Here is an 18,407-nt window from a genome sequence, read left to right on the forward strand (position 1 = left end):
CTTTAGTGTTTCGAGGTCGAGCGAGGGTGAGTTTTTGTTGTTGTTATTTAGTTGTTTTAAATGCAAGAAGAAGAAGAAGAAGAAGAAAAAAGAAAGAACATTGCTCTGTGTTGTTTCGGGTGTCTCAAGTTCCGTTGTGCTTTTCTTTTTTTCTTCTACCGAGAGCGACGTCCTGTTTTTTGTTGTTGTTGTTTTGAATCTACACATCTGCGCGTAAGAAGAGTTGCGTGTTTAGTTCACGGTCCGTGTATAAAGTTAGTGCGTTATTGTGTCGTTAAAAGCGTTATTTCTTTACTCAGCAGGAGGCGGGCCCTTCCTCTGGTGTCGTTTTAACTATTTGATGATTGTGTTCAGGCTTCGGCCAAACGTAGAAAAAGAAGAAGAAGAGGAAGAAAACAATCACTGTAGCATTTATTATAATTTATATGATAAAAGTTTATTCAATTATAATAATGAGTTTAGCTTGATTTTATTGGCAATTTAACATTTTGTGCCAACGTAAAAGTATTTGTCAGCTTGAACGATCCTAAATTTTAACGTGTGTCTTTTATCTGTTACTGTCTGGGACATTTTACACATTATATTTGATATAATTTAGAAGTTGAACTGCACTATTGTGACGTGGTGTCCCCTTTAAAACCAACACCCTGCAGGGTCCTCACTGCTTTACATTATGCGCCTCACCTAAACAAAATAAAATCGCACTCTCAACTGTTAAATTCCTGTGAATTAAAAAATCTCCCTCTGAACGCGCTCTTAAGATTCTGCCTTTACAATAAGCCATCATTTATGAGCAGCTTATTAAACAAAGTACAGTGAACACAGCAGGCCTCTTCTGGCTGCAGCTGCACGTTTATGAGTCATTTCACTCCTTTCTATATTTATCTTACTGGCAGACAGAAGGCTGTATTTTACTGCCTTATGTTCAATTAATATTTAGGCAAATATTAATACAAGCTGATCGAGGAAGGCTGGTTCTGTGTATATGGGATTTGATAACTTGATATTGTATATATGTATATATAAATATATGTGTGTATATATATTCACATACATTTGTAGATATATATTTGTATATAAATATATACATCCACATATAATTGTATATATATTTGTATATATATATATATATATATATATATATATATATAGACATATAAATATATATATATATATATATATATATATATATAATACGACTTTCACTTGGAAAACATATTTTCATGTCAGAATACTACAAACAATAACATGTGGCAGCTGTCAAATGTGTTACTAATAATAAGAACACACTGATAACACTGTGCATTATAGATATTAAAAAGTATAATACACTGGCAGCTTGATGCATTATGTGACATACATACGTTTAAATATGTATAATGTAAAAAATTAAGGAAATTAAATATCAAGACTGACCATTTAAAAAAATATATATATAAATTATGATTATTATATCCTGGAATAAGATCAGTCTGTTGCACGGAGGGAGTATTTAATCTGAGCCCGGGTCGTTGAGCCGGAGCTTAACTCTGCTCATTAGGCCGACATGGCGCAGTGACTGATGCTCTCTCAGACCGGCGCTGACATCACGCTGACTTATGGAGGCTGAGACGCAGCCACAGGCCTCTCACTGCGTAACGTGTGTGTGTGCTACATGGCCCGGCCCCTGGCAGGGCCCTATGGGGCCCCCCGGTAATGTGCACGTGTCGATAAGAGAGAGAAAGCGTCATTTAAACGCAAAAGCGTCTCCTCGTGTTTTCTTTTCTTTTCTTTAAATGTATTGTTTCTAACCCCGCGGGCCCTTCAACAGGGATCTACGAGTGCAAGGAGAAGAAGGAGGACGTGAAGTCGGAGGACGAGGACGCGCAGGGCAAACTGAAGCAGCGGAGGAGCCGCACCAACTTCACCCTGGAGCAGCTCAACGAGCTGGAGCGGCTCTTCGACGAGACGCACTACCCGGACGCGTTCATGCGGGAGGAGCTGAGCCAGCGGCTGGGACTGTCCGAGGCCCGCGTGCAGGTGAGGGTCAGCTCCGTGCTCTTCCTCGTGGTCTGGTTCCAAACGGCAGACACACACAACACACAAACACACACGGCGGGCCGCCGCCGCTGCTGCCGCTGAGCGCGCGAGAAGCGCACAACCCGCGCTGCAGGGCCCGGCAGCGCGTAATGGTGTGGCGCACGGGCACGTGTCGGCGGGCTGCTGGCGTGGGCGCATTGTGTAGTGGAAGTTGTGTTACTGATCGAATCAGGTATTGCTTTATTATACGAGACGATCAAAACAACAGTGGGCCTCGTGAAACAAAAACTAAAATGCTTACAAAAAAACAATAAGCACGCTTAATAAACTGCTAGAGCATATCTAATTGTACCTAAAATTATTAAAATAAATAAATTATAATTATCCAGTGCAGAGTTTGACCTGGTGCTCATCACGTTCTCGAGCTTGTAAAAACATGTTTAAATGACCACCCCACAAATATATATATATATATATATATATATATATATATATATATATATATATATATATATATATATATATATATATATATATATATATATTCTCTCTGATGTTATATTTTTATAATATAAAGTGTGTGTCCTGCTAAATGTAAACCACATTTAAAAAACAAAAACAAAATGCCAATAGCTCATTACTCATGATAAATGATAAATTATGCAGCTTCTGGTGTGAAAAAAGTCTAAAATATTCTGATAATATCTATTAAGTGTCTGTGGTGCTCAGTGTCATTTATCACTGGCCTAGCTATGCTTTTTCATATTTACCTGCCCTGTAATAATCCTGTATATGAGACATAATCCTGTATCCTGTACAATCTCACCCTGGCAGTTGTGTACAATTTAAAAACAGTGCACCATTATAGTGCATGTCTTACAGGACATGCTGGGTTCGAAGATCGAACATTTACACCAAATGTCTTTTAACCACACGTGCCTCCGCCGATGACGTAATTAACAAGTAGCTAAAATAACTGGAAACATAATCCTCTCTACTTTTATAGAAGGTGAGTTTAGTGACATCAAACACGTGCTGTAAACCATGGAGGGGGGAGTGAGGGGGGGAGGGGGAGGAGGCAAGGCCTGTATAGAGCCTATACACACACACACACACACACACACACACACACACACACACACACACACACACGCACACACGCACAGATACATACACACGCACGCGCACACAATCCCAGCCAGTGATTAAAATGAATGAAGAGCCTGAATGGCCGCTTCAGGGGACGCGCTCTTATGTCAACTCGTATCCCTCCTCATTTTCTTTGTAATATCTGCCATTGGCTTGATGTAGTGTCCCCATAAAAACAGATTAGAAATAACTCAATTCTGGCCCCGATGCTGCTGTTCAACTATCTAATCGGATGAATAAAAGCCATCGTAGAGCTTCATAAGACCGCAGACTGTCGGGTTTGGTGGACGGAATATTCGGCATAATGCTGCAATTATCAGTAATAAAGTGAGTAGCATGCGCGTTAAGATCATTCATGGTGTAAACATGGGTGATAAAGACTCAACAGACTGTCTGTGTGTGTGTTTTCTGTCATCAAAGCGACAGACAGAACCTCTTGAAAAATAAAGTCTTTGTGTGTGTGTGTGTGTGTGTGTGTGTGTAAGGCCCGTCTCAGGCAGGACGCGCTGTCTAGTGAGAGTGGATTGCAGCAGCAGAGGCTGTTGCGGGCTGCGAACCCGCGCTCCGAGCAGCTGTCAATGAATCTAATTGAAAGTTATGAGAGCTTGGTGAGGAGCAGGCAGTAATTCGGTTAGGACTAATATCTTTGGGTTTCTGGCGCGCGGCTAAATTAAATGTCATTATTCACTGTCTCTAATAAAAAATCAAAAAGGAAATGAGATTAGGGTATTTGTGAAGCGCATCATTGAGTGGCCCTTAATGAAGAAATAACTGTCTGAACCAGTGTAGTTCACTTTGCTTAACATACTGGCGCGTAATTGGAATTGATCCCGGGCCCGTCTAATATTAGCCTTGATTTATCTGAGGGATTACTGCGTCAATTCAAAATCACCTGGCATGTTCATAAACACCTTTATGCCATTCAGCGATAACTCACCGCCACACCGTCACCACTATTTACAATATGCGTTTTATTATTTCATTACATTATCACGTTCATTATTGTTACTATTGTTATTTAATGCAAATAATGCAATTAATAATACAAGTAATAATATGAATATGTATATATTGGGATATTTGTACAATTTAATTTTGAAAGTCAGTTATAATAAATAAATAAATACAACATCGATTTTTAATTTTGAGTTCAGACTCTGCCGCTTATCTCTCAGTTATTATTATAGTCCCATCGACACAATACAAAGCCGATCCACGCAGCTCAAAATGGCTTCACGGCACCGTGAGTCATCACCATCATCATCGTCACCGTCATCATCATAATCGTCTCATCATCAGTCTTCTTCCTTTTGTGTTGGCCGCTATAATCTCGCATCTGTAAATGATAATCATTGCGTGGGTCGGATGGGTGTGTGTGTGTGTGTGTGTGTGTGTGTGTGTGTGTGTGTGTGTGTGTGTGTGTGTGTGTGTGTGTGTGTGGGGATAATGTTATTCACCGAGGCAAATTAGGTTGCTGCTGATTAACAATAGGCCGCAGCCTGCAGCTTCAAAGACAGGCGGCTAATTGGGAGGTGGTGAACGAAGTCTTTTTTCCTGTCTTTTTTTTTTTTTTAGGGTATTTTGACGGAATATGATCAAAGTATTCTTATTATATTCCTACACGGGCTGTGCTAGTGGCTACAGTGCAGAGAATGAAGTCATTTGGTTGTACTTTAGTAACAATGGTTCTCTGTGTACTAAATAGCACGTTTACTCGCCTTGTGGATTTAGTTTTTAAGGCTTTTCTGGGGCGTGTATTTTTTTTTCGATCTCCATACCGTTTATTTATATCCTATTGACATTTCTATTTTTTTTTCATTGCAGCAAGAGTGTATTTTTGTACAAGCAGCTAAACAAGACTTCCTTAGCTCACAAGTAGCCTCCTGCTCATTGTTTTTATTGGATAGAAATAAGTGGCCTATGACATTATTAAAATACCATCTGATATGATATTAACAAGGACATCAATTATTACAATCTGGATTTAGTAGTATTTTTTGTGTGTTTTTCTTATAAATAATTTGCTTTTTTTTCAATTACAGGTCTGGTTTCAGAACAGAAGAGCAAAATGTCGAAAACAAGAAAACCAGATGCACAAAGGTAAATATTAATGCCTTTTATTTATACTTTCCCTTTTTTTTCTTGCATTATTTAAATTTTGCACATTTCTGCCACTTATTTTTCTTAACTGCATGTGGCAAACCAATACAACTCTGACTTGCTCACCTCACATAACAACAACTGTCTGGCGGTCTGACAGACATCTTTCCCTTCTCTCCAGGAGTCATCCTGGGCGGCGGCAGTCACCTCGACGCGTGCAGAGTAGCACCCTACGTCAACATGGGTGCCCTACGGATGCCCTTCCAACAGGTAGGACCACTTCTTTTATTCACATATTTTTCATCAGCGCTTTTGCACATTTAAGCAAACAAACAAACATCCAATCAGGGGGGAACTCAGGCAGAAATACATGTAGAGAAGCTAAACATGCAGGCTGAGTTGCAGAAAAGAAATATGATTACTCAGCATCTTGCAATGCAAAGGGGCAAAGATGTGCAGTCTATACACAAACAGGTCAAAGCCAGCTGGAGCTGCGTTTCTGTGGTGGAATCAGTGTCAACGTAGGCCTTCTATATCTGTACCTCCACAAGAATCTATAGGCCATGTGCAGCTATTAGATGTGAGTGATGAGAGACTGTGTGTGTGTGTGTGTGTGTTGGAGGGGGAGGGAGCAGCTCAGACCTCGGTGCACCTTTCACCTCCCCAGGCAGTGTGGAGAGAGGGCCGAGCCGGGTGGGGGAGGAGAGAGAGAGGAGAGTCGGACACAGACACATTTGATCTGCTGTTATCTGGCCTCCAACGCGTCGAGCTGTCTCGCTTGACCCCTCGTGAAAAAAATAAATAAAAAATACACGGCGGCCCTAATTGAGCCGACGGTGCGGCGGCCGCGAGCATAAAAGGGATGATGAAAGCAGGAGGGTGGGGGGGGGATGGAGCGCAGGACCTGATGGATGTTTGGCGTCGATGCCACAGCGGCACGGGGCGGAGGCCTTCCAGGCCTCTTTGTGCCGAGAGAGGAACACACTGGTGCAATGCAGCATGTGTTGTGGAGCTACTGGTTTGGTTGGGCGAGGTGGAGGACGTGTAACTACGAGGTCTTAGGGGTCAAATGTGGGCCTTAATAAACTGCTCAGAGTGTGGGAGACAAACTCCTCAAGCGTGTCCAACGCCCGCCCGCTACCTGTTTTGGTCAGCGACCAAAAGCTTGACCTCTTCCCAAGCGCTCCTTGAAAAAAACAAGGTTCAAGAACTTTGGTTTGCACTCATAGGTTTTAATCAGACGTATTGGCGGCGGCGTACACTGGGAAACGATCCGTCCCCGTGTTTGTTGCCCTTGGTTGTTGGTCGGCGAGATGCGTGGCGACCTCTCCGTCGTGTGCGGTCGAGGTTTTTTCTCGCACCGATGATGCATTTCGTGGCTCGAACGCCTTCTCTCCTTTTCCCTCTCGCTTTAACGGCTTTCGACTTCAGTCACTTTAGGCCAATGTGAAAAGGAGCAAAGTGAAGAAAGAAAATAATATTTAGTCGAGTTAAAACTTTGACTTTACATCGTTCTATTTTGGTTGGAGAGCAACGCACGAAATACTTGAGTTTTCCCACTTCTTCCTGTGGCGTTTGAAACACATGAGAAATGGCAACAGGCTCAGCTCGCTCCCTCTGAAGTGAGTGGATGCTTAATTTTCACCTACTTCTTATAAAATAATTGCCAAGAATGTGAAAACTGATATCCTATGCTCCTTATGGTTTTTTTCTCTCCTCTCCCCCCTCTTGACTCAGGAATATGTCTGGATAAATATTTATAACTCCAAATATGTGGATATCTTTTTAGTGCAAAATTGTTTATTTATGCAATTGAATACATAATCAGCATAACAAGACTGCATATTTCCAACGGTATAAGGGAGTCCTCAGTCTGAATTAAACAAATCGGCTCTGGGTCCTAAAAAGACTTTGATTCTGGACGATTAGATTGGATGTGGTGTCTGAGAGCAGTGTATGATTCATTAACTTTTAAAATCGCTGACGTGAAGAAAAAAAAAGGGCCGCTCTTAACTATTTTCTTAGAAAACACACCGTAAGCAACAGCTTTGAGGGGGTCACATTTGAGGGGGGATTTAATAGTGTCAGACTGTGAAACCTAAATCCTCACCACACATACACACACTCACACACACACACACAAACGCACACACACACACACGCACGCACACACGCGCGCGGCCTGAGGCGCCCAGGCTGACTAACTTTGTGTTTTTCCTTTCCTTCAGGTCCAAGCCCAGCTCCAGTTGGAAGGGGTCGCCCACTCCCACCCACACCTGCACCCTCACCTGGCGGCTCACGCCCCTTACCTGATGTTCCCGCCTCCTCCGTTTGGACTACCCATTGCGTCGCTCGCCGACTCGGCCTCCGCGGCGGCGGCGGTGGCGGCGGCCGCCAAGAGCAACAGCAAGAACTCGAGCATCGCCGACCTGCGACTCAAGGCAAGGAAACACGCCGAGGCCCTGGGACTCTGACCCCCATCGCGCTTCCATCCCCACCCCCACCCCTCCGCCCGCCTGATGCCCATAATCGCCTCTCACTCCAGACTGAGCCCGTGAAAGGGCCGTGACACTCACAGCTAAGACTAAACTAAACAAAAACACTGAGTGAGAGTAAAAGAGAGGAACACAAATACAGAGAGGGGGGAGAAGGGAGTGTGTGTGAGAGAGAAAGGGAGGAGGAAAATAAAAAAATAAAAGGAAAGAAGGAGGGAGCGAGAAAATTGTCACAAAACCAGCTGCCAAAACAAACCACTTGTCGAGAACGGTAATTAAATACCAGTGAAATCACCTTTTACTTTTCGCCCCAACAGGCAGGACTTCTGCGGGGCCAGTGGCTCAGTCCACTCCAGGCACAGATCACATCCCAAGGACCGTACAAACACATGTGGATGTCTGTGTGAGGGGCCGGGCCGGGGCCCGTCAGGCCAGGAGACGTTAGAACAAAGCAAACTGGCAGGGCAGCAGCGGGGCCAAAAAGCGGCGGAGCCTCGCCGACGCGGGCCCCCTGCCGCCACGTTGACAATGCAGAGGGTGGTGAGCATGGGGGGATACAAACCCAAAAACACCACCTCACCGAGGCATTGGAGTGGCTCTCACCGTTTACGCCCCGGCCCCCTCACTAGAAAACATTTAGAAAAGAGAAAAAATATCTGTCTCCCACCACTGTGTTCCGCTGCTGCTGCCAAGTGCATGAGCTCTAATGGAGGAGCGTTCTGGGACTCGACATGGCTGTTTTTAACACTGCCGTCCGACAGGCCCGAAACCTCCCCCCCCCACCCCGACTCCTACAAAGTGAAAGGTCTCCATCGCGGTGTGATACGCTTCTTTTCTTATGGACTTGTGCTGAAACAAAAGCACCAACTCGTTTTTTTTGCTCCTTCCGGAGATGTTATGCCGCGTTGCCGGGCATGTGTCGGCGAGACTCGGTCCGCATTTCTCCTCACAGCGTGCTCTCTCTCTCTCTTTATTTCTTTCTGTTTGTTGTGTTGCATCCTGGGTAAAGAAGTGAAGATGGCCTTTGCACTTCAGGTCTTGTGCGTGGGCGTTTTACAGACGGCACTACGAGCAGATACTACTTTACTAATTAAAGGGGAGGGGGATTTGATATTGTTATGTGATCAGCAAAAAGGACATCTTGGAAAAAGGGTACACATGCGTTCTTTTTTTTTCTTTTCTTTGTTTTGTAATTCTGAAAATATGAAGAAAGCATCAGTCAAACTGATGTGCAATGGTGTGCAGTTTAAGTGCAATACTGTAAATAGCAAAAACAAAAAAAAAGTAAAAACAGCTAGCAGTTAATCCTCAACGATAAAGAGACCCAATGATTTTTTTTCTTTCTGTTGGAGTGTTGAATTTCTTCGCCAAACACGGCAGTTTTTTTCTTTCTACAGCAGTGTATATTTTATTGAGTTGGAGGAAAGTCACTCATTGGCAGCTGCCATATCCCCCGTGAATTCATGCAGTTTTGTACACATCAGGTGCAACACGAGCACATTTCTAGACGCTGCGGATATTTACGTTTTAAATTTTATACTCTACCAACATTGGAGAAGTCCATCTACTTTTGGATAAATAATATTTCACAATTAAAACCAACAAATCAGCACCGCAATCCAAACAGAGCAGTTGTTTCCAATATGACGAGCTTAATTCAGCATGTTGTGTGTTCATCATTATTGGTTTCCTAATAATTCAAACTGTATTTTACAAATTGTCCCGGACAAAAACAGAACATTCACATATGAACACACACACACACACACACACACACACACACACACACACACACACACACACACACACGGTTTGCATTCACAACACTGCTGTCGGAGACACGTTCCTCTCACAGTCCCCAAAAAAGGCATTTTCCTCTGTTAACAGACCTCCATTTAGAATTGTTTATCTATGTCTCCATTTTAAATTAAACATATGGGTGTTTTATTTATTATTTTGTCTGAAAGTTTATGAAAGATGAAATCGTTGAACCACAAGTGTACATTTTTACATGGCTTTGCGTTTTATTTTTGTATGTTTCTATTTTTGAGTGTTGAATTTGAATTAGGAGGTGTGGCTGTAGTGCATTGTTTGCCTAAAAAAAAAGAAGAAGAAAAAAAAAAAGAAATGTAGCGTGTCCGAGTTTACAAACATTTCAGGGATGGTTGAATTGAACAATACTCCATAGAATTCGTTGTACCCATTAAAATGACTCTCATTTCATATGCAAGCATGCCTAAACATGAATCATCGTACCGTTTGTTTTTCCCCTTTTTGATTCGCAAAATATGAATGTACATCTTGTACAAGTAAACTATCAATAAAGTTATAAATATTTGTACTCGAGTTTTAGAATACTTTATATCTTGTTAATCAGGTACTTTGAGTTTCATCCACAAAGTATTGCAGAGCTGCTGGTTTACTCAGAAAGAAAATCAAGAAATTAGCCACATTTTCACGCTAGCAACATCAGTCTGGTGGCTCATCTCACGTCCTCATGCAGATTTCGTGATTTCTCCGCGTCTCATACTGTGCCGTGGCTGTACGGCCATTCTGCCGCTCGGCAACCGCCTCAACCTGTGGATCAATATCAATGTCATTCTGGAGTTGCCGTTCGCCGTGGGCCTCCGCGTTAGCTCATCACATCCAATCTGAGCCGCGCACCGGCACGGAAAATTGAGCCGCTGCGATGAAATCCAGATGCAACCGTAATCTGGAGGCCCGTGTTCGTCAAAGTGACACAGATAGGATTGGCGAGGGAAGCGGGGGGCCCCTGTAGTCGCCGTCAAATAGAGGCAAGGTGGCCGTAACCGGAGAGGGAAAATAGGAGGCGCGCGAGAGATTTGTGGGATTCTGTGCGTATGACATGTAATAATCTTGGGAGGATCTTTTCTCCTTGTTTCCACGGCCGATGATTAACTTGGAGCAGAACACACAATGCAACATTTTGCACATCTAAAAAAAAGAAATAAAAAAAAGTGTATTCTCCTCCTCTGGGAGCTTAATTCCAGATGTGTGTACACAAAGTGATCACCCCATGTGGTATAGTGGCGTATTGTCTGAACCCCACGCGGGAATTAGCCACAAATGGCGTCCTGTTGAGCGCCGTACCCCCGACAAGGTCGCCGCGCGCTTAATTTGTACCTCGTTGCTCATACATCAAGATTGAGTGATATAGTCGCAGACTGATGGCTCCGTATTTACCCAGTGACCCCTCCGGCTGGGAGCCGCCGGGGGCCGGGGGTCTGGAAATAACAGCATCCTTTTATGTGTACTAATAATTAGCATGGCACATACGGCCATCCATCAAGCGCCAATGAGCCATGGCGGCTTCGGAGACATGCCGGAGCACACAACGCTATTTGTGTTGGCCACAAGTGAGAAACACACAATAATGTATTAATAGTGGAGTGTGTGCTAAAGTTTTAGTTGACAGCTATGTTTTTTTTGTTGCGTTTCCTTGTTTTTGAGCAGTTTGCTGTTTTCAGAAATAGCAGATTCTCTAAAACATTAATTATAAAAACAACAGATTTCACATGGATGAACTACAATGAGCTTTTAAGTGTTAAGTATTAGTTTCGACCTCCGGAAAAATGCAGCACATTAGATTTATTTCTCTCTCTCTCTGCGTATATTCTCATCAGCTCGTCCGCCTCCAAATCTCTCCGACTGCACAGCGAGCCGAGTCCCCGAGGTCTCGGTGCTACGCGGCGCTGGCCCATCGGAGGTCAAGTGCTCTGGGGTCACGTGGAAATAGTTTTTATCACAGTTCATTCTCGTAATCCTCTTTGAAATGTCACACACAACTATGATCAGACGGAATGTGAGCTGTCGTACGGGCCTCGGCCTCAAAGCCGGCCGCGGTGGGAAATGACAGAGCCTGAGAAGACTCGGAGTCAGAGCTTTTGTCACACCGTATCACAATGACTCGAAAATAACTCGAAAATAAACGTCTGTTTGGGAGTTTCTTTTCTTTCTTGTGTTGTTGTTGCGAGCCAACTTTGTGGTCCTTAAATCCAAAGTAAATCCAGTTCCGGCAGTTTCAGTTGTAGCTTGAAGTGAAGCCACCCAGAGAAACCTCAGCTGAAAACAATCGAGCTGAAGTGCTGGAGTCACTACGGTCGGCCGAGGATCAAAGGCCGCCTTTCATCCCGCTTTGTTTGGGCTGGACTCGGGTTTGCTTTGTCGGCTAACGCTCATAAGTGTATCTGGAGTCATCAGCAGAGCAAAACTATATTAAAACTAACAGTTTTAAGTCTGGGTCAACACTTTATCTTTTTCTTTTTTTTTGCTGCGGGGATGGAAAGTGTCAAGAATTTTTCAACTGAGAAAATTGAGGAAAGAAAAAGAAGAAGAAGAAGAAGAAGAAGAAGAAGAAGAAGAAGAAGAAGAAGAAGAAGAAGAAGAAGAAGAAGAAGAAGAAGAAAAAAAATGGCAGGGCATTAAGTTCACATTCTGTTGAGCCGTTTATGTTCCACTCATTAGCAGTTTATTTTCAGGCTTTTGTTGCTGTAATCCAAGTAAGTTATCGAATAAAATCACTGTATTTTCTGACTTATTGCAGTGTGATGTCCCATCAATTTGGGGTCATTACTAAATGTCTCAGCTCCATCTGTAAATACAGAGAACCCTGTCTCAAAATAAAAATAACATGAATTTAAGAATGATTTCATCTGTCTTTCATCAACCATTGCGCTACTTTAATGCATGTCCGCGTTGTGACGTACTCTATGTTTACTGTGGTAACTTGAACCACAGATCGTAAGGGGATGCCTGCATGGTGACGGTGCTGAAGTTGTTTTGGTCTGTGCTTTAATCTCTCGGTTAGCTCTCGGTTAGAGTGGCTCCTCTGCTGCCGGGTGTCGTTGCAGCTCCATCCAGTGGGCTCCGAGCATTTATGACCGGAGCCTTTTCCTTTTCTCTCTTCCTCTTGTATCTCTCTCTCTCTGCCGGGAGGTCGGGGACAGATTCAGATTAAAGACAGTGTCACGTGGCAGCCGAGTCAAAGTTTATTCTCAGTTTAATCATAGTGAAAATAATCAAACAAGGGCGTGTTTATACAACGAATATAATGGATTTATTTATGTAATCTTTCTTGCTGTAATATCCCAGAATTTACTGTGACTGAAGAAACATTGGCTGAACAAAATTTCAGATTTTACGGAGCACGTTTTTGACGTGGCAGGAAGAAAAGCACAGGCTTTTAAAGGCTGAATCCATTTCACTGCTTCAGTTTCAGGGTCCTGGTTCTGTTCATGCTGGTTCACTGGCACATGGTCATGGCTTAATGGGATAGTTGAGTAGAACAGAGACATTGTTAATGCTAAGAGTAACACCCGGGCTTTCCCTTCTATGACAAGGCAAAAGGACTTGAAATGTATCTAATTTTCAACCTGTATTAAAATTCACTAAAAAACGGCATTAACTGAAATAAAAAAAAGGCACAAAATGGCAAAATATAGGAGTCATTTTTTCAGGTTTTTCAGAAAACACAAAAAACTTGACCAAATGTAATAGAGGTGCACCAGCTGCCTCTAGACTCTGCACAACAGGCATACTGTAATACCGGTCAAATTATGTTATGATTACTAATATTATGTTCCGGTGAGATTTTCATTGACAAAATGCTCGCAAAAATGCTAACTAAATTGCTAGCTTAAATGCTAGCTTCAAATTGCCATATTAAAAAGCTTGCAAAATGGCCTAAGTCACACTCTTGACATCGGCTGTTATACTACAGGGGTAGAATCACATGATCTGTTCAACTGAGGATGTAGGAGATTTTACCAGAGGTGGCCAGTATCATGAGAGGATTTAGGCAAGAAAATCATTTTTGCCAAAAAATGACATAAGCCATTATTTTAGGAAGGTGACAATATGGAAAATGTAATGCAAGGTTCCTGCTGTGATTTTCTCTGGTGTCCCTCTGGCATTTCGTAGGCCTGTGAATGAAACTAATATATTTAATTTGCAGGCTCACGTTCCAATACATGAATAAACTAACTTGTATCTGAGCAAGCAGTTTCAATATCTTATAGAACATTCCCTGTATTTTAGCGATGTTTCCGACAGCTCTGTTATCTCTGAGTTAGTGAGTGAGCGAGTGTGCACCTCCGTGTCTGTCCACGTGCAATCTGGCATTCTGCTGCAGGGAACCGCGTGCATATTTTTAGAGGCCGGTTATGGCTGCACTCTCAAGAAGCTCTCATGGTTGCAGCGACACAAACTTTCTCAAAACAGCTCCTTTTATACTGCCATTCACTGCCTGCCGACTCTTCGCTCGCTGCTCTTAAGGGGCCCCTAGTGATTACAAGGCTGAGTGAATCTCAGCCCCCCCCATCAGCTACTCTGCACCCAGAGACACGGTGTTTTGGACGCTGTGATTGGCTAACAGCTAACAGCTTTTGTTTTTGGGAAGATTGTATGACGTCTTATGAATGAAGTGTGTTTTTTATGACGCCTTGCAGCCCATTAGTGTCTAGACGGGGAATTGTAGGTTGTATTCATTCAATCGCACCGTAGGCCGTTGCAAACACTCCTGCCAGAGATCTGCACCTTTCTACTTTCTAAATGGAATTAGACCCCTTATATGTTATGTATATGAATAGGTTTCACACAGAAAACAAACTTGCTCCACAATGAACGATGATCATGTTTTTGTAAAGATGGAGAAATTAAGTTCATTTGGAGAGTCTTGGCTCTTGTTTTCCCTGACAGTTGTTCATGTCCATTCACACTCTTTGAACTGCGTGGTCTCTGAGTGCACTTGAGCTCTATTGTCAAGTGACTTCTCTTTCAAAATAAAAGCTGCTCCATTTTGAAGGAAATAACATCCCTGATAAATGACGCATCGTTGTTTTTCTTTTCTTTCTTTTCTTTCTTTTTTTTTTTAAACTGCGACTTGGTGGATATGTTACAAATAAACATTCAGCAGCAGTTTAAAACCCTAATTCATTTTGAAATGTCCCCCATTGAAGTGCTGAGTAACAAACACTTCACTTAGAGCTGTTTTCAAAAATATGTTTTCTTAAAATGTCAAATCCCTTTACTGGAGTCTTCTTCAAAGCCTTTTTTAATTACACAACTTCAAACCGCTATTTAGACAACAAATTCACCCAGATAAAATAATCATTGCATATTAATCATGTGATCAATAAACCCCGACCACACAGCAGTTGTATTTCCTGTTTGTATCTGAGCTGCACAACAACAACAACTTGTTCCTGCTGCACGCAGAACTTAGTCCACACCGCTTGGCTTCTATACGCAGACATTCAAAACATTCATCTAAATGGGAAAGCAAATATGATTACGTTGAGAAACGGAAACAGATGTGAACAGTAAATGTTTGCGAACCACCTCAACAGGCCATCAAAGTGAATTCCAAGACTTTTAGCTTTAGCGAGCTCAGATTGCCAGGAGGTCTCAAATTCTCTAAATCTCAGTGCACGTTCGTCCAGTTGCAGAGTTGAGAAGCAGGTGTTCCAGAGTGAAGTTTAATCACATTTGTCACAGTGTGTGACTTGAAAGGATTGATTAAGTAAAATAAAACCCCTACTGTACAGTATTTATGAAGGTTTTCTCATGACAACCTGCTCAGTTCTGGAGTTAAGCCACACTTTCGGCGAGAATGTGTGCAGAATAACTTTCCACATCTTTATGTTGTGGCTTATTATCACACCCAGTCACCCAGATTGGTTTATGTTAATCCGGACAAAGGCGGAGCAAAGGTCACCAAAATAATTTCTCCTTTCGGCGCTCTGCTCGGAGATCGTTCAGAAGCTTTTTCTGTTTTGATGTGGCTCAGCAGAACATCTGTTTGACAGAGAATGAGCTCTGAAACGTTTCCAAAGCCGGAGGAAGAGACTTTGCACCTTGTTTAAAGACTCCACTGCTGACAGGGAGCCGTCTCGGGCTGTAAGCCTCCTGTGTATGACGGGATACAATAAACAAACGACACTGCTCACACTTTGATTATAATGTGTTTTTCCTTTATCGTTTTGTCCATAAATAAGGAAAATGAAAACTGCAAAAGTTATGTTTGGGTTTATTCCTGCCAATGATAATGTTGCATGATTTTTTTTTTAAGTTTATAAAAGCTATGATTCTGATATTATGCAGTTTTACACAGCAAATACCTCATGTCTCCTTGAAAAACTTTTTTACATTTTTAGAAGGAAACTTACTGCTTCATATGTAAACATATATTTTTTAAATAGCATATGTCACACATTTTTGATGCTGAACGTATCTTTAAAATGTTCACTGACAACGAATTTCATTGCTGAAATATCAGATCTTGTGATAAAATATCCGCTCGTGGGAGCTGAAGCATTATTAATAAACGTTTTCATATATGTTTGGGCGTTTGGTTAAGATTTGGGAAAGACGGTACGGACGTTACCATATTAGGAATGCGGAGGAGGGACGTAGAGACGCCGTATATGACTCCGGTAGTAGCAGCAACCTGTCAATCACAGTAAGCCCGCCCTCAAGCATACTCTGGTCTATTTGACTCTAAATGACCATAATTTCCTAAATGAACATCATGCTGTATTGAAGAAGACTTGAAACTAGATGTTGAGACATAAACTCATGTTTACAATGTTTACTGAGGGAATAAATCAAGTGAGAAGTCAAATCAAGTCATTTTCCCATATACTTCTATACAACCAGGTTTCTTTTTGCAACAGGAGGAGTCGCCCCCTGCTGGTCAGTAGAGATTAAATGCACGTTTAAGACACTTCTGCATTGGCTTCACTCGGTAGAACAATACAGATGTCCACTGTAACTCAAAATACAAAAGACAATGTGTTTACTGTGTAAACATTTAACCAAAAGCACAGTTTTTCCAAACAAACAGAGTGCTTCAGTTGTCTAAACCGAACCACATGCAAGACTTAGGATGTGGACCTCGGGCTCTGGGATCAAAGTCCTGCACTTTGCACAGCCGTCATCTGAAACATTCTGTTTCTCACCACCACCACATAGCTGGGAAAACAAATAAGTAGTATATAAATGCAATTTTTAGTGGACAGGGTTTTCTCAAGTTGTGCTCCAAGCCGTCCCACAATGCATCTCATCTCAGTGAACAGAAAGATAAACCTGTGTAGCTGGTTTGCAGCAGAGGGAGCCCTGCAGATTCCTTCTGAGGGTGAATGTTAAGGAAAAGCAAACTGCAATCTGTGCCAGAAACCATGTTTGAGCAATCAAACATGGTTTGAGAGATTGCTCAGCGCTCTTCTCCCGTTCGCCCCTGCCAACAAGGAACACCTCGGGGGAAAATACTTATCTGTCGTTTCCATTGAGGGGGTCAAATGCATTTGGCTGCAAATGAAAACAAACTTCCAGCTCCGGAGCCTCGCTAATGAAATGGAAGAAATGCAAATCAGGTGCCGACACCATTTCCAGTGTGATCAAAACAATGTGATGACATGTGAAACTAACGGGCAACTTTGGGCCAAGTTCTGGCTTGTCAGACTAAAAAGGAGCACGTGAACTAGAGAAGGTTGACTGTGATTTTGAGTTGCCTGTTCAGTGACACTGAAAGGTCTGAAATGCAGATGAAAACAGTAAATAAGTGACACAAAATCCCGGCTTCGGTTTCCCTCTCAGCATGAGTCGTTTAGCACGAGTCCACCGCTGCAAATCCACAAAGAGATTTAAGTGTGGATGAACAGATTAAGCTTTGGAGTCTCTGGTCTAAACCAGTACTTTCCAAGGCCAAGAGGTCAGACTTGACTGAGTAAATTCAGATTTGTGTCCTCAGGGAACATTTTGCTTCATAGGAAATGCGATTTACATAAAATATGGTCAGCAGCTCTCTGTGTGCAGTAATGAAAAATCACCGAGGCGTTCAAAGACTGCACACCAGCCTAATTTGGATCAGTATTAATATCTGGATCTATGGCTAAGGCACTGAAAAAGACTCGGAAAAAAAACGGCAGCCTTTCCAGCGCCTGTGTCTATATGACAGAAATAGCTAGGAAGCTATTTCAATCGTCTGGCATACATTCAAAGATACATGTTGCCTGTAAAGAGAGCCTCGCTGACAGATTCCTCTGTATCACCTGACAGAACGTGACCTTGTGACCTCTGGGCTGAACGACTGAACAGTTCTTCAAAATGATCAGGTGCGGAGGGGAGGAGCCTCATAGTTAGTTTTTTATTATACATCCATTCAATAATAATTATCACACAAAATCGCACAAGTAGAGCTAGCATTTGCCAAAACATGGCAAACATATAACAAATTGATTTACACAAATAAATGCTGTCTTTTGGATTTTCCCCGTGGAAGAAAGGGAGTAGTGTGTCCATACACCGGGGTCCCTGAAGATAACCTCTCATTTTAGCACAGCAGGGTCTGGAAGTCTTCCCCGCTCGGCCCTGGTTCTGGTTCTCCCGCGCCTCCCTTCCTTCCAGCTGGCCTAGCGATACAGCCCGGGTCCTGCAGCTGCGCGGTGTCTGTGTCGGCTCCCAGCGGGGACCAGGAGCAGCAGAGAGGCGAAGCTCTGTTCCTAGCCGGACGAGGAGCCGCTGCTGCCAGGCGCCGAGCCCTCCACCTCGAGTGCAGGTCGAAAGGTCTTTCTGTGGTGGGCTGGTCACTGCCAGAGGCCATGCTGGACTGCTGGCTACTTGAGT

General features: G+C 42.9%; 1 protein-coding gene across 1 annotated transcript in view; it reads left to right on the top strand.

Annotated features, from left to right (window-relative positions):
* shox (shox homeobox) overlaps positions 1–8,246 on the top strand; it is a gene marked incomplete at its 5' end in the record, with an annotated part of 8,470 nt that extends 224 nt beyond the window's left edge. Inside the window, 6 exons of the mRNA XM_079230341.1 lie at positions 1–26; positions 1,811–2,019; positions 5,211–5,268; positions 5,450–5,538; positions 7,497–7,709; positions 8,081–8,246. The exon at positions 1–26 is cut by the window's left edge and continues 224 nt beyond it. Of these exons, the coding sequence (XP_079086467.1) occupies positions 1–26; positions 1,811–2,019; positions 5,211–5,268; positions 5,450–5,538; positions 7,497–7,709; positions 8,081–8,170 (685 nt within the window). The 3' untranslated portion in view covers positions 8,171–8,246. The remainder of the gene's footprint in view (positions 27–1,810; positions 2,020–5,210; positions 5,269–5,449; positions 5,539–7,496; positions 7,710–8,080) is intronic.
* Positions 8,247–18,407: the final 10,161 nt, after the last annotated feature.

Source organism: Taurulus bubalis (genome assembly GCF_910589615.1).
Source record: "Taurulus bubalis genome assembly, chromosome: 15".
NCBI classification, from domain to species: Eukaryota; Metazoa; Chordata; class Actinopteri; order Perciformes; family Cottidae; genus Taurulus; species Taurulus bubalis.